The 13603-nt window shown below is 33.3% G+C and overlaps 2 protein-coding genes across 2 annotated transcripts; one reads left to right on the top strand and one right to left on the bottom strand.

The window, feature by feature from the left end:
* The first annotated feature begins 2389 nt into the window (after window positions 1-2389).
* Window positions 2390-3715, top strand: LOC147812741 (uncharacterized). The gene has a single exon (XM_087158520.1). The coding sequence runs from the start codon at window positions 2390-2392 to the stop codon at window positions 3713-3715; it is 1326 nt and encodes a 441-aa protein (XP_087014646.1).
* A 4679-nt stretch (window positions 3716-8394) lies between these two features.
* LOC147812740 (uncharacterized) lies at window positions 8395-9753 on the bottom strand. The gene is made up of 2 exons (XM_087158519.1): window positions 8623-9753; window positions 8395-8559 (listed from the first exon to the last, which is right to left on the bottom strand). The coding sequence occupies exons 1-2, from the start codon at window positions 9751-9753 to the stop codon at window positions 8395-8397; spliced, it is 1296 nt and encodes a 431-aa protein (XP_087014645.1).
* Between the last annotated feature and the right edge of the window lie 3850 nt (window positions 9754-13603).

Raw genomic sequence — 13603 nt, 5'->3', positions numbered from 1 at the left:
GCCCTGAAAACACAAAATTTAAAAAATAAATAATGGGAAAAAAATACTATCTTGGAACTGTCGGGGCTTTTATATCAACTTGCCCGATATCAAAGACATTATCGAAAAACACAATCCCGTCTGTTTTGCTCTCCAGGAAACATTTTTGAAATCAGAGCAAAATGCTACGTTAAAAGGATATACCCACATAAGAGAAGACTGTATAACTGGTAATAAAGCATGCGGTGGTGTATCAATTTTGATATCAAAAAATTATCCATTTTCCAAATTTCCACTTTCAACTCCATTACAAGCTATAGCAGCACAAATAACGTTTCAATCACTCATAACAATATGCTGTATTTACCTCCCACCGAACCAAACTGTTACACAATTAGAACTTGACAAACTAGTTACTCAATTACCAATACCTTTCATAATCACGGGAGATTTAAATGGGCATAGTGTAATGTGGGGAAGTGATGATAATAATTCACGCGGCAATCAAATAGAAAAGTTAATTGACGATCACCAACTCTGTTTACTGAATACCGATGAAAAAACGCACTTCCATTTCCCATCTAGAACATTTCATGCTGTCGATCTAACGCTATGCTCACCACGTATTTATCCAGTATTGAAGTTTTCTGTCGGGGGTGATCTCTATCACAGTGATCATTTCCCTCTCATAATTAAAGTTTCACAACCTGGATCTGCAACTACAGGGCATTTTCCAAAATTACGTATAAATCTAGCAAACTGGCCTCTTTTTCAGAAATCATTTTTTCTAAATGAAGACATCATTGATAATACCGATATTGAAGAAGCCACATCATATGTTACAAACGCTTTAATATCTGCAGCCGAAAAATCCATTCCGTATACAACACAAAAACTACCAAAATATCCTAAGCCGTGGTGGAATAAAGATTGCAATAGAACTATTAGAAAACAAAGACAAGCCTGGAGAAAATTTCGTCGTAATCCAACAATTGAAAACTTAATACTATTTAAACAAGCGCGGTCACTAGCTCGAAGAATTCGCAGACAAAGTCAGAGAGATTCGTGGATTAAATATGTAAGTGAAATAACAAGTAATACTAAATCAGCAGTAGTATGGAAGAAAATTAAAATAATTTCTGGAAAGTATACTTCCTCTCCAATTCCACATTTAATAGAGAACGGTAATAAAATCACAGACCTTAAAGAAATCGCTAACACATTAGCCAAAAACTTTTCCTTCGCCTCCAGTAAAGAAAATTACCTCCAATCCTTTCAAAACTATAAATCCCGAATAGAGAAAATAGCTCTAAAACCCCCTTTACGTAGTGACGATTATAATTCACCTTTAACGATGCATGAACTAAAGTCTGCTATAATTAAATGCAAAGAAACATCCCCAGGCCCTTATAATATCCATAATAATATGTTTAAGCATCTATCAGACTCTCAACTCCACTCACTTTTACGTCTTTTCAATAAAGTATGGTTAGAAAGACAGTTTCCTTCAGTTTGGCGCAAATCATATGTTGTTGCTGTTCCTAAGCCAGGAAAAGATTTGGAAAATCCTTCAAATTATCGACCAATTGCTCTAACTAGCTGCCTGTGCAAACTTCTTGAACGCATTATAAATTCAAGATTAGTATACGTATTAGAATCCCGAAAAATTTTATCAAATAAGCAAAGCGGCTTTCGCAAATGCAGCTCCACAGTTGACAACCTCATGCTCCTGGAAACAGACATTCGCGAGGCTTTTCTCAAGAGACAACATCTCGTAACAATATTTTTCGACATAGAGAAAGCTTACGACCGAACATGGCGATATGGAATTTTACGAGACCTTTTAAACCATGATATTACCGGTAATATGTTTTATTTTATACAAAACTTTTTAACTAACAGGATATTTCAAGTAAGAATGAATAATATTTTATCAGATACTTTTATTCAAGAGGAAGGTGTACCTCAGGGAAGTGTAATCAGTGTAACGCTATTCGTAATAAAAATAAATGAAATTTTATCTATTTTACCTCCCACAGTGGATGGAAGATTATTTGTTGACGATCTCCGCATTTCTTGTAAAGCTTCTCACATGAACACAATTGAAAGACAATTATAAAATTCCATTAATAAACTATTGAAGTGGGCAGAATTAAATGGTTTTACCTTTTCATCGAGTAAAACATCTTGTATGCATTTTTGTAGACGAAGAGGACTACATCCTGACCCCGAACTTTACCTGAATAGATTTCGCATTCCAGTTTTAAATGAGACAAAGTTTCTTGGTATGGTTTTAGACTCAAAATTAACTTTTAAACCCCATATTCAATATTTAAGAAAAGCTTGTAACACAAAACTAAATTTACTGAAAGTTTTAACAAACTCATCTTGGGGGGCAGACACGAATTCAATGTTAAAAATCTATCGAAGTGTTATCCGATCAAAACTTGATTATGGCTGTATTGTTTACGGTTCTGCTAGAAAATCAGCTCTAAAATATCTTGACACAATTCACAACGCAGGAATACGTATTGCCACTGGAGCATTCCGAACCTCTCCAATTAAGAGTTTAAATGTACTCTATCATGAACCATCCCTCTCTACGCGGCGGAAAAAGTTATCATTAAATTACTATTTTCATATCAAGAGCCATTCTTACCATCCTATTTATCATAACATTTTAATGCCCAATCACGAAAGACTTTTTATGAACAGACCATCTTCAATACCAACTTTCGGTTTGAGGATGAAAAAACTTTTAGCTGACCTTAATCTGGAGGATTTTAGTATCTTACCGACATTTCCGCCAAAACCTCCTTGGAAATTGACCCAGGTTCAAACCCTAGACGTTTTTAACAATTTGACAAAAGGACAAACTACAGATGTCATTTATCAACAGACTTTTAAATCTCATAGAGAAGAATATTCTGATTATAAATCTATCTATACCGATGGGTCTAAAAGTGCAGGTCACACGGCAAGCGGAGTTAAATTTCCTGATTGTACCATTTCAGAAAAACTTCATCCAAACTGCTCAGTATTTACTGCTGAATCTCATGCCATACTCTTAGCTCTTCAGTACATATTAACCCAGAAACGCACAAAATGGTTTATATATTCTGATTCAAAAAGTTGCATTGCAGCGCTACATAACCAATCTCCTAATCCTCACTCCATTATCAATAACATTTTAGACACTTATGATAATTTGTTACAGGATGGACATAAAATAACTTTTTGCTGGATCCCAGGTCATACAAATATAACAGGAAACGAAGTTGCTGACTCAATAGCAAAATCAACAAACAATCTATCGAACAATCCGCTGACTTATTCTGACGTAAAAAAATCAATTCAAAATATTCTCGAATCACAATGGCAAAACTGTTGGAACAATGAAACTAATAACAAACTACACGCCATTAAAACTTACATACAGCCTTATAAACAGTTAAACATCAGTCGAAGGCTTGAAGTGCTTTTAAACCGCTTGCGTATTGGCCACACACGAATAACTCATAAACACCTTTTTCTAAACGAACCAGAACCACAATGCACAAATTGTAAAGAACCTTTAACTGTTATACATTTTTTGATAGAATGCAGTAAATTTAAAAACCAGAGACTGCGTCATTTTGGTACCTTCCATCCGTCATTGTTTTCACTAATTGGAGATGATTTTCACTCTAACATTTTCTCATACCTTAAGGATATTGGCATTTATACATCTATCTAGTTTTTAAACCAAAACAGAATTGTGAACCTAGCTGTAGAATATCTACCTAGTTGGAGGCGCGATATAGCCAAAACTGGCTCTTGCGCCAAAAACCCAAACAAACAAACAAACAAAATTTCAAAGAAATAAACTAGAAAACTACTAATTGATGGTAGCACTAGCGATAAAAATGTTTGATTTTATTCAATAATAGAGTGATATAGAATTTTAAAAAGGAGAATTCAGTGATTATCTATTAACTTAAATATTTCAGTGTTTTAATGATCTCATTTAATTATTGAATAATAAATATAAATTTTTTTTATGAAAAAAGGAAGACATGAGAGAGCTCATATGTCTTTTATTTTAATTTATTATACGGATCTGCTATTAATTAAAATTTGTTTTCATTTATAATTTTTAAAAATATTAAATAAGTAAAAAAGTAATTATTTTCCGTCTGAAGTAGTTAATTATGATCTAAATAATTTCTCAGGGGGTTTACTTTTGAGTAAACACGGGTGTCACAATCCCGAGGTACCCCAGTGATTATTGCTTTATTCAGATAATGGCTAGCGCACTATGATTTTAAAATAATGAGTGTACGCATGCAGTCCGAGTTTAGTATAAGCTCTGAAAAACAGAACTGTTTTTCTTTAAGCAACTAGACTGCTTGATAATATGAATATATGATATATTCATATTATCATGTGCTTGATGATATATTATAATACCTGAGCTTATAGAATTTACATGAAGCGAAAATTAAGAGAATTTTGATGTAGAAGCTATTAACAGGAGTTTAGGAATTTTACTGGCGAAATCAAAGTGCTGGGAAAGCAAATACTGGAAGCAAAATAGTTCTAATTTGTATTGGTTATACAAATCATGACAGTAAAGAATAGGCATGGAGAAATTGACGAGGGAAATATAACTGCTCTAATATTTGACTAAAAGTTGTCAAAATATCTTAAAACTATGCATGATTCATTTTCAAAATTACAAAGAAATAAACTAGAAAACTACTAATTGATGGTAGCACTAGCGATAAAAATGTTTGATTTTATTCAAAAATAGTTGGTTGGTTGGTTGGATTTTATTGGCGCAAGAGCCAGAGATGGCTATACTGCGCCAGGCACTAGGTTAAAATTTTGTCACAAGGTTAAACTAAGGTGTTATTTTTTAAAGCAGAGAATAAAGTCCTATGACTTTGATAAATTTTAAAAGATTGTGATGTATAGGGTTACCAAGTAAAGATTGAAGATCAGTATTAAAACAGCCAAAAAATTTGTTTCTCAAGAATTTGAATCGTCTGCAGTCAGTAAAAATATGCTTAATGGTGATAACAACTTGACAGAATGAACAAACAGGTGCAGGTTCGTTTTTCAATAAATGCATATAGGTATATCGTGAGTGGCCAATGCGTAGCCTGTTTATTAAAACATGAGTTTTACGGTCAATGGATATTATTTTATTGTTATCAATAGAAGGGAAAATTTCATGTAATTTATTATCATTTTGTGTATTCCAGTGTTCTTTCCAGGCTTGATAAACTGATGATTTACAAATTCGCTTGATGTCCAATGGTGCTAAAACATTCCTGCTTATGTTAAGAGTACTTTTTGCAACTACATCAGCACATTCATTCCCGTGTATACCGACATGGGATGGTATCCAACAAAAATAAATATTGAAACCTCTGTCATATAGTCGAGTGATGTACTTTTGGATTTTGAGTATGACTGGGTTTAGACCGATGTCTGAAATACTTGCTATAAAACTACGTGAGTCAGTATATATTATCCACTTTAGATAAGTTTGGTCGAAAATATAGTTAAGGGCTAGTAAAATAGCATAACATTCTGCAGTAAAGACTGAAGAATCAGGAAGCAGTTGCTCAGATACAGTAGAATTTTCGGTAACAACACCACAACCAACATGATTATCGTGTTTTGATCCGTCAGTAAAAATTGGTTTAAAATCGATATCATTTAAAACATTGGTGATTCTAATCCCAAACGAAGGTATATAAGATGGACGCGAGGAGAAGTGAGTGGTGTATTGTGGATGAACGACACATGAGTATAGTGGATGAAGTGACTTCTATTTAATTTTAAAATAATAATCCAATGATAGTTTAGAGCGACGGAAATGAAGAGAGGGTTCCGAGCATAACACATACAGACTTTCAACTGGTGAAGTCCTAAATGCACCTGATGATATTCTCAATCCTTGATGATGGATAGTGTCGAGGTATTTTAAAACGGATTGACGAGCTGAAGAGTATATAGGAATACCATAATCTAGTTTGGAACGTATAACTGCCCGATATATTTTTAACATCGAATCCATATCAGCTCCCCATGAACAGTTAGCGAGGACTTTAAGAATGTTTAATGATTGAGAGCATTTTCTCCTAATGTAATTTATATGAGGTTTAAAAGTTAGTTTAGAGTCAAAAATCATTCCCAGGAATTTTGTTTCTTCAACAACAGAAATAGCGTTATTATTTAAAATAATTTCAGGATGAGGATGAAGACCACGTCGTCGACAAAAATGAACACAATGAGTTTTTTGAGGTGAGAAAGTAAAACCATTTTCATTTGCCCATTTTAAAATTTTATTTACAGCTAGTTGCATTTGTCTCTCAATTAGGGCCATATTAGTGGATCGGCATGAAATCCGAAAGTCATCCACAAATAATTCACCATATACTGTTACAGGAAGTTGGGTTAAAATGTTGTTTATTTTCAATATGAAAAGCGTTACACTTAAAACACTTCCTTGAGGAACACCTTGCTCCTGAGGAAAAATATCAGATAAAATAGAATTAATTTTGACCTGAAAAGTTCTATTGGATAAAAAGTTTTTAATAAAATAAAACATGTTACCACCTATTCCACAGTTTATAAGGTCCTTAAGTATACCATAGCGCCAAGTTCTATCGTAAGCCTTTTCCATATCAAAGAAAATTGAAACTAGATGTTGATTTTTTAAGAATGCGTGGCGAATGTCAGTTTCGAGTTTTAGCAGATTATCTACGGTGCTCCGACCTCTGCGGAAGCCACTTTGGTATTGGGAAAGGTGATTTTCGGTTTCAAGTAAATGCATAAGGCGCCGATTTACCATTTTTTCAAAGAGCTTGCAGAGGCAGCTGGTTAAAGCGATGGGTCTGTAGCTTGTGGTTTCCTCTGGATTCTTTCCTGGTTTGAGAATGGGTATTACGTAAGCTGTAGACCAGTTTTTAGGAAAAATTCTTTCTGTCCAGATTCGGTTGTATATTATTAAGAGAAGACTTAAGATTTTATCAGGCAGGTTTTGAATCATAAAATAGTGAATTTCATCAGGACCAGGAGCTGTAGAGTGGGTATTTTTTAAAACATATTGAAGTTCGTTAAGAGTAAAAGGTTTATTATATTCGCTGTTTGTGTTCTTTGGCGTCAGTTTGATCTTTTCACTATTTCTTTTTATCGTGGCAAATGGTTGTTGGTAAGCAGAGTCGCTAGAAACTTTAGCAAAAGCATCGGCTAGTGCATTTGCTATATCGTGAATATGAGATATAAGTGAATTATTACATCTGAGGATAGGAATATTATTTGCTGTGTATTTACCAGATATTGTTTTTATTTTATGCCAGATAATGTTTGACGGTGTGTTATGTTTTATTGACGTAACGTAATTTTTCCAAGATGTTTTTTGGGCATTACGTCGAATTCTGCGAGCCACGGAGCGAGCTTTTTTAAATGCAATTAAGTTATCTGCTGTTGGGTGCTTACGGAAAATTCCCCATCGTTGTTTTTGCTCTTTCTGTGCTTGATTACACTCCTGGTTCCACCACGGTTTCGGTTGTTTTGGTAATTTGGACGATGTCATTTTTGTACTGTGTTTGGCTGCTTCAAGTATTTTATCTGTAAAATGCTCAACTACAAGATCTATATTATTTTGATTTATAAGATTTTCTTCAAGTTTTATGCTAGAGGTAAATTTAGTCCAATTTGTTGTATTCATTTTAAGTCGTGGGGTTTTGGAAAGCTGATAATTATTAGTGCCTGTATAAGTGAGTATTAATGGGAAATGATCACTATTGAAGAGATTATTATATACGTGAAATGACCAGTATGGATACTGAGATGAACTGCAAATCGCTAGATCTATGGCATGAAACGTTTTTGAGGGAACATGAAAATGGGTGCTTTCTCCCGTGTTTAAAAGGCATAAAATATGGTCATCGATAAGTTTTTCAATCATAAGTCCTCTATTATTTGAATCAGGACTCCCCCACATAGGGCTATGGCCATTGAAATCACCGGTTATTATGAATGGTTGAGGAAGTTGTGCGAGTAAATTGTCTAAATCTAATTGGCTCACATTATCATGAGGAGGAAGATAAATGCAACAAACAGTGAGAAGGAATTGAAGAGATATTTGAACAGCAACCGCTTGTAAGTTAGTGTTAAGTGATATTATACGAGTTGGATACATGGTGGAAGTCATAATCATGACTCCACCACAAGCTTTATTTCTGTCAATGTTATCTTTTCTAACTGAATTATAACCGCGAAGTTTAGCATTTTGGTTAGGTTTTAGTGAGGTTTCTTGGAGACAAATGCAACATGGAGAAAATTTATTCACTATATCAATGATGTCCGGTTTTGTTACATTATAGCTTCTGCAATTCCAAGATATTATTTTTGTCATTATTACCTTCGAATTTTGAGTTTAGTATTTTTGGGACACAGATTTGGTGGAGTCTCCATCCCATCTTCAGTTTGCATCTGAGAATTAAGCTGTTCGTCGTTCTTATCTTCATCTGTGCTCATTGCATCAGATTCTTGCTCAGAATGTTGTTCTTTATTTTTTAAATGCTTTAACCTGTTTTTGTTAAATTTGTTTTGTCTGCTTTTAGGCAAATATTTTTGTTTACTTACTATTGGAGACTGAGTTAGTTTTTGTTGTAATTTGTTTATCAACTGCGGGGTTAACTTCAAGTACTTTTGATTTTCAGATTTGTTTTGTACCTGTGTTGAAGGGATAACGGATTTTTCAAGATTTTGAGTTTGTTGAGATTGAGAGAGAGTTGTTTTTGATGAGCTTGCTGTTTGCCTTGGAGATATTGTTTTAAGTTTAGTATTTTGTGTTTCTGTTATATCATATTGACTGCCTACTGATTTTGTATGTTTTGCATTAGAGACTGAGTTCATAACTGCTGCAGCATACGAAACATTAGGTCGGGGTTGCGAATTCCGGAACTTAGTTTTAGCTTCAAAGTAGGAGAGATTTTGAGTTACTTTTATGGTTAAGATCTGTTTTTCTTGTTTCCATTTTAAGCATTGTCTTGAATTTGCAGAATGATTTTCATTGCAGTTAACACAATTTTCAGGAAATGTACAGGACTTAAAGGAGTGTCCAGTTTGACCACAGCGTGAACAGGTTTCGTTACCTCTACAATTGTTGATGGAGTGACCAAACTTTTGGCATTTAAAGCAGCGTAGAGGATTCGGAATATATGGGCGGACTTTGCAATTTTGATATCCAGCTTTAATGTCAACAGGTAGATCAGCAGTGTTGAAAGTCAAAACTATATGTTGCGTTGTGAAGATATCTGAACCTTTTTTGATAGTGATGTGGTGCGCATCTATAACGCCTTGATTTAAAAGACCTTCTTTTATTTCTGAGATGGGTAGGGATTGCAGAGTTTTATCTGAAATGACGCCTTTGGATATATTCAAAGTGTTGTGTGGTGTTATTGTAATATTAATGTTCCCAATTTGTTTCATTTTTAATAGTGCAGTTGTTTGTTTAGCAGAATTTGTTTCGACTAATAAGTCTCCTGATGGCATTTGTTTAACGCCTTTTGGATTTCCAACATGAGTTTCAAGAGATTTCTGAACTAAAAATGGTGATATGGAAGACAGTTTCTTTTCACTAGAACTAAGTATCAGAAATTTTGCATTTGAGAGGTCATAATTTAAACAGTTTGACAAGACAAAACTAGGTGAGGAGGTTGTTCCGCTTTTGTTTCGGTGTGCAGAACTGAACACCTGCTCAATTTCAGCCATATAAAGATAAATAAACTTCCACTATCAGCGGCACCACCCACCACGGAGTCCAACATAGGGGATGTAAGTAATCAAAATGAATCTGTTACTTGAACACCGATGCTAACCAATAGCTATACGCCCGAGAGTCACCCCTGAAACAGCCTCCACCCTTAACGAGGTGCCCAGTAAGTGACCCCGGGCTTGACCCTAGCCAACAGATGACGTTTGTGACAAGCCGATTGATGCATACGGGCCACTATGCACCTCCCGTTTACCTGAAGCAGGGGCCAAAGCAGTGTGTTGGGGCACAAAGATGCCCCTCAACTACCAGGATCCCCTTTTCCAGGGACACGGGTCTCCACGCACGGCGAACACGCGGGTGGTTTCTTCCAATCAGAGTCTGATATAACACAGAGCTAAGATGAAAAGTCCTTACCAGTAATTTGGCAACCACAACAAGGGTGAAAATTTAAGGAATATAATGCGGATAATGAAGTGAAACAAAACTAATAAATATTCATATGAACGTAACGGAAATAAGAGATAATCAAAGGTATAAAGACTCATAAATGTTCGCTCACTAGGTCAATGTAATAAATTATGAAAGCCAGAAACTCAAAACAGTACCGTCGCAAGAGAGAATCAGAAAAATGCTCAGGTCCAGCTCGGGGCCCCGGGTGCGCCGTACCCGTCACACAAGAGTGTGCCCCTGGGGGGTATTCAAAAATAGAGTGATATAGAATTTTAAAAAGGAGAATTCAGTGATTATCTATTAACTTAAATATTTCACTGTTTTAATGATCCCATTTAATTATTGAATAATAAATATAATTTTTTTTTATGAAAAAAGGAAGACATGAGAGAGCTCATATGTCTTTTATTTTAATTTATTATACGGATCTGCTATTAATTAAAATTTGTTTTCATTTATAATTTTTAAAAATATTAAATAAGTAAAAAAGTAATTATTTTCCGTCTGAAGTAGTTAATTATGATCTAAATAATTTCTCAGGGGGTTTACTTTTGAGTAAACACGGGTGTCACAATCCCGAGGTACCCCAGTGATTATTGCTTTATTCAGATAATGGCTAGCGCACTATGATTTTAAAATAATGAGTGTACGCATGCAGTCCGAGTTTAGTATAAGCTCTGAAAAACAGAACTGTTTTTCTTTAAGCAACTAGACTGCTTGATAATATGAATATATGATATATTCATATTATCATGTGCTTGATGATATATTATAATACCTGAGCTTATAGAATTTACATGAAGCGAAAATTAAGAGAATTTTGATGTAGAAGCTATTAACAGGAGTTTAGGAATTTTACTGGCGAAATGAAAGTGCTGGGAAAGCAAATACTGGAAGCAAAATAGTTCTAATTTGTATTGGTTATACAAATCATGACAATAAAGAATAGCCACGGAGAAATTGACGAGGGAAATATAACTGCTCCAATATTTGACTAAAAGTTGTCAAAATATCTTAAAACTATGCATAATTCATTTTCAAAATTACAAAGAAATAAACTTGAAAACTACTAATTGACGGTAGCTCTAGCGATGAAAATGTTTGATTTCAATCAAAAATAGAGTGATACAGAATTTTAAAAAGGAGAATTCAGTGATTATCTATTAACTTAATTATTTCACTGTTTTAATGATCTCATTAAATTATTGAATAATAAATATAATTTTTTTTTATGAAAAGAGGAAGACTTGAAAGAGCTCATATGTCTTTGATTTGAATTTATTATACCGATCTGCTATTAATTATAAATTGTTTCCAATTATAATTTTCAAAAATATTAAATAAGTAAAAAAGTAATTATTTTCCGTCTGAAGTAGTTAATTATGATCTAAATAATTTCTCAGGGGGTTTACTTTTGAGTAAACACGGGTGTCACAATCCCGAGGTACCCCAGTGATTATTGCTTTATTCAGATAATGGCTAGCGCACTATGATTTTAAAATAATGAGTGTACGCATGCAGTCCGAGTTTAGTATAAGCTCTGAAAAACAGAACTGTTTTTCTTTAAGCAACTAGACTGCTTGATAATATGAATATATGATATATTCATATTATCATGTGCTTGATGATATATTATAATACCTGAGCTTATAGAATTTACATGAAGCGAAAAATAAGAGAATTTTGATGTAGAAGCTATTAACAGGAGTTTAGGAATTTTACTGGCGAAATGAAAGTGCTGGGAAAGCAAATACTGGAAGGAAAATAGTTCTAATTTGTATTGGTTATACAAATCATGACAATAAAGAATAGCCACGGAGAAATTGACAAGGGAAATATAACTGCTCTAATATTTGACTAAAAGTTGTCAAAATATCTAAAAACTATGCATAATTCATTTTCAAAATTACAAAGAAATAAACTTGAAAACTACTAACTGACGGTAGCTCTAGCGATGAAAATGTTTGATTTCAATCAAAAATAGAGTGATACAGAATTTTAAAAAGGAGAATTCAGTGATTATCTATTAACTTAATTATTTCACTGTTTTAATGATCTCATTAAATTATTGAATAATAAATATAATTTTTTTTATGAAAAGAGGAAGACTTGAAAGAGCTCATATGTCTTTGATTTGAATTTATTATACCGATCTGCTATTAATTATAAATTGTTTCCAATTATAATTTTTAAAAATATTAAATAAGTAAAAAAGTAATTATTTTCCGTCTGAAGTAGTTAATTATGATCTAAATAATTTCTCAGGGGGTTTACTTTTGAGTAAACACGGGTGTCACAATCCCGAGGTACCCCAGTGATTATTGCTTTATTCAGATAATGGCTAGCGCACTATGATTTTAAAATAATGAGTGTACGCATGCAGTCCGAGTTTAGTATAAGCTCTGAAAAACAGAACTGTTTTTCTTTAAGCAACTAGACTGCTTGATAATATGAATATATGATATATTCATATTATCATGTGCTTGATGATATATTATAATACCTGAGCTTATAGAATTTACATGAAGCGAAAATTAAGAGAATTTTGATGTAGAAGCTATTAACAGGAGTTTAGGAATTTTACTGGCGAAATCAAAGTGCTGGGAAAGCAAATACTGGAAGCAAAATAGTTCTAATTTGTATTGGTTATACAAATCATGACAGTAAAGAATAGGCATGGAGAAATTGACGAGGGAAATATAACTGCTCTAATATTTGATTAAAAGTTGTCAAAATATCTTAAAACTATGCATGATTTATTTTCAAAATTTCAAAGAAATAAACTAGAAAACTGCTAATTGATGGTAGCACTAGCGATAAAAATGTTTGATTTTATTCAAAAATAGAGTGCTTAGATTTAGATTAGTGACTGCGAGAATAGGGTGTTGGAATATTTCTCGATTCTTGTCTATATGTAAGAATGATAAAAAAGTTCGCCGGAAAAAATTAAATATAAAGCAAAGATTGGAGGAAACTAGTTTTCTCTCTAAATATAGAAATAAATACAACATATCTAGGAAGCATACAATTAATTGAGAAAATAGATGCTTAGATTTAGATTAGTGACTGTGTGAATAGGGTGTTGGAATATTTCTCGATTCTTGTCTATATGTAAGAAAGATAAAAAAGTTCGGAGGAAATAATTAAATTTAAAGCAAAGATTGGAGGAAACTAGTTTTCTCTCTAAATAAAGAAATAACTACAACATATCAATGAAGTATACTATTAATTGAGAAAATAGATGCTTCGATTTAGATTAGTGACTGCGTGAATAGGGTGATGGAATTTTTCTCGATTCTTGTCTATATGTAAGATAAATATAAAAGTTCTGCGGAAATAATTAAATATGAAGCAAAGATTGGCGGAAACTAGTTTTCTCTCTAAATAAAGAAATAA

This window comes from Parasteatoda tepidariorum, chromosome 3 (assembly GCF_982258835.1).
Source record: "Parasteatoda tepidariorum strain Cologne lab strain chromosome 3, Ptep-v5.0, whole genome shotgun sequence".
NCBI classification, from domain to species: domain Eukaryota; kingdom Metazoa; phylum Arthropoda; class Arachnida; order Araneae; family Theridiidae; genus Parasteatoda; species Parasteatoda tepidariorum.
The sequence above is the reverse complement of the archived record's forward strand: the minus strand, read 5'-3'. Positions and strand labels throughout refer to the sequence as shown.

Coding starts and splice junctions, on each gene's coding strand:
- LOC147812740 (XM_087158519.1), bottom strand. CDS start 9,753: ATGGCTGAAATTGAGCAGGTGTTCAGTTCTGCACACCGAAACAAAAGC. Junction 8,560..8,622: donor AACTAACTCAGTCTCCAATA/GTAAGTAAACAA, acceptor AACAGGTTAAAG/CATTTAAAAAATAAAGAACA.
- LOC147812741 (XM_087158520.1), top strand. CDS start 2,390: ATGTTAAAAATCTATCGAAGTGTTATCCGATCAAAACTTGATTATGGC.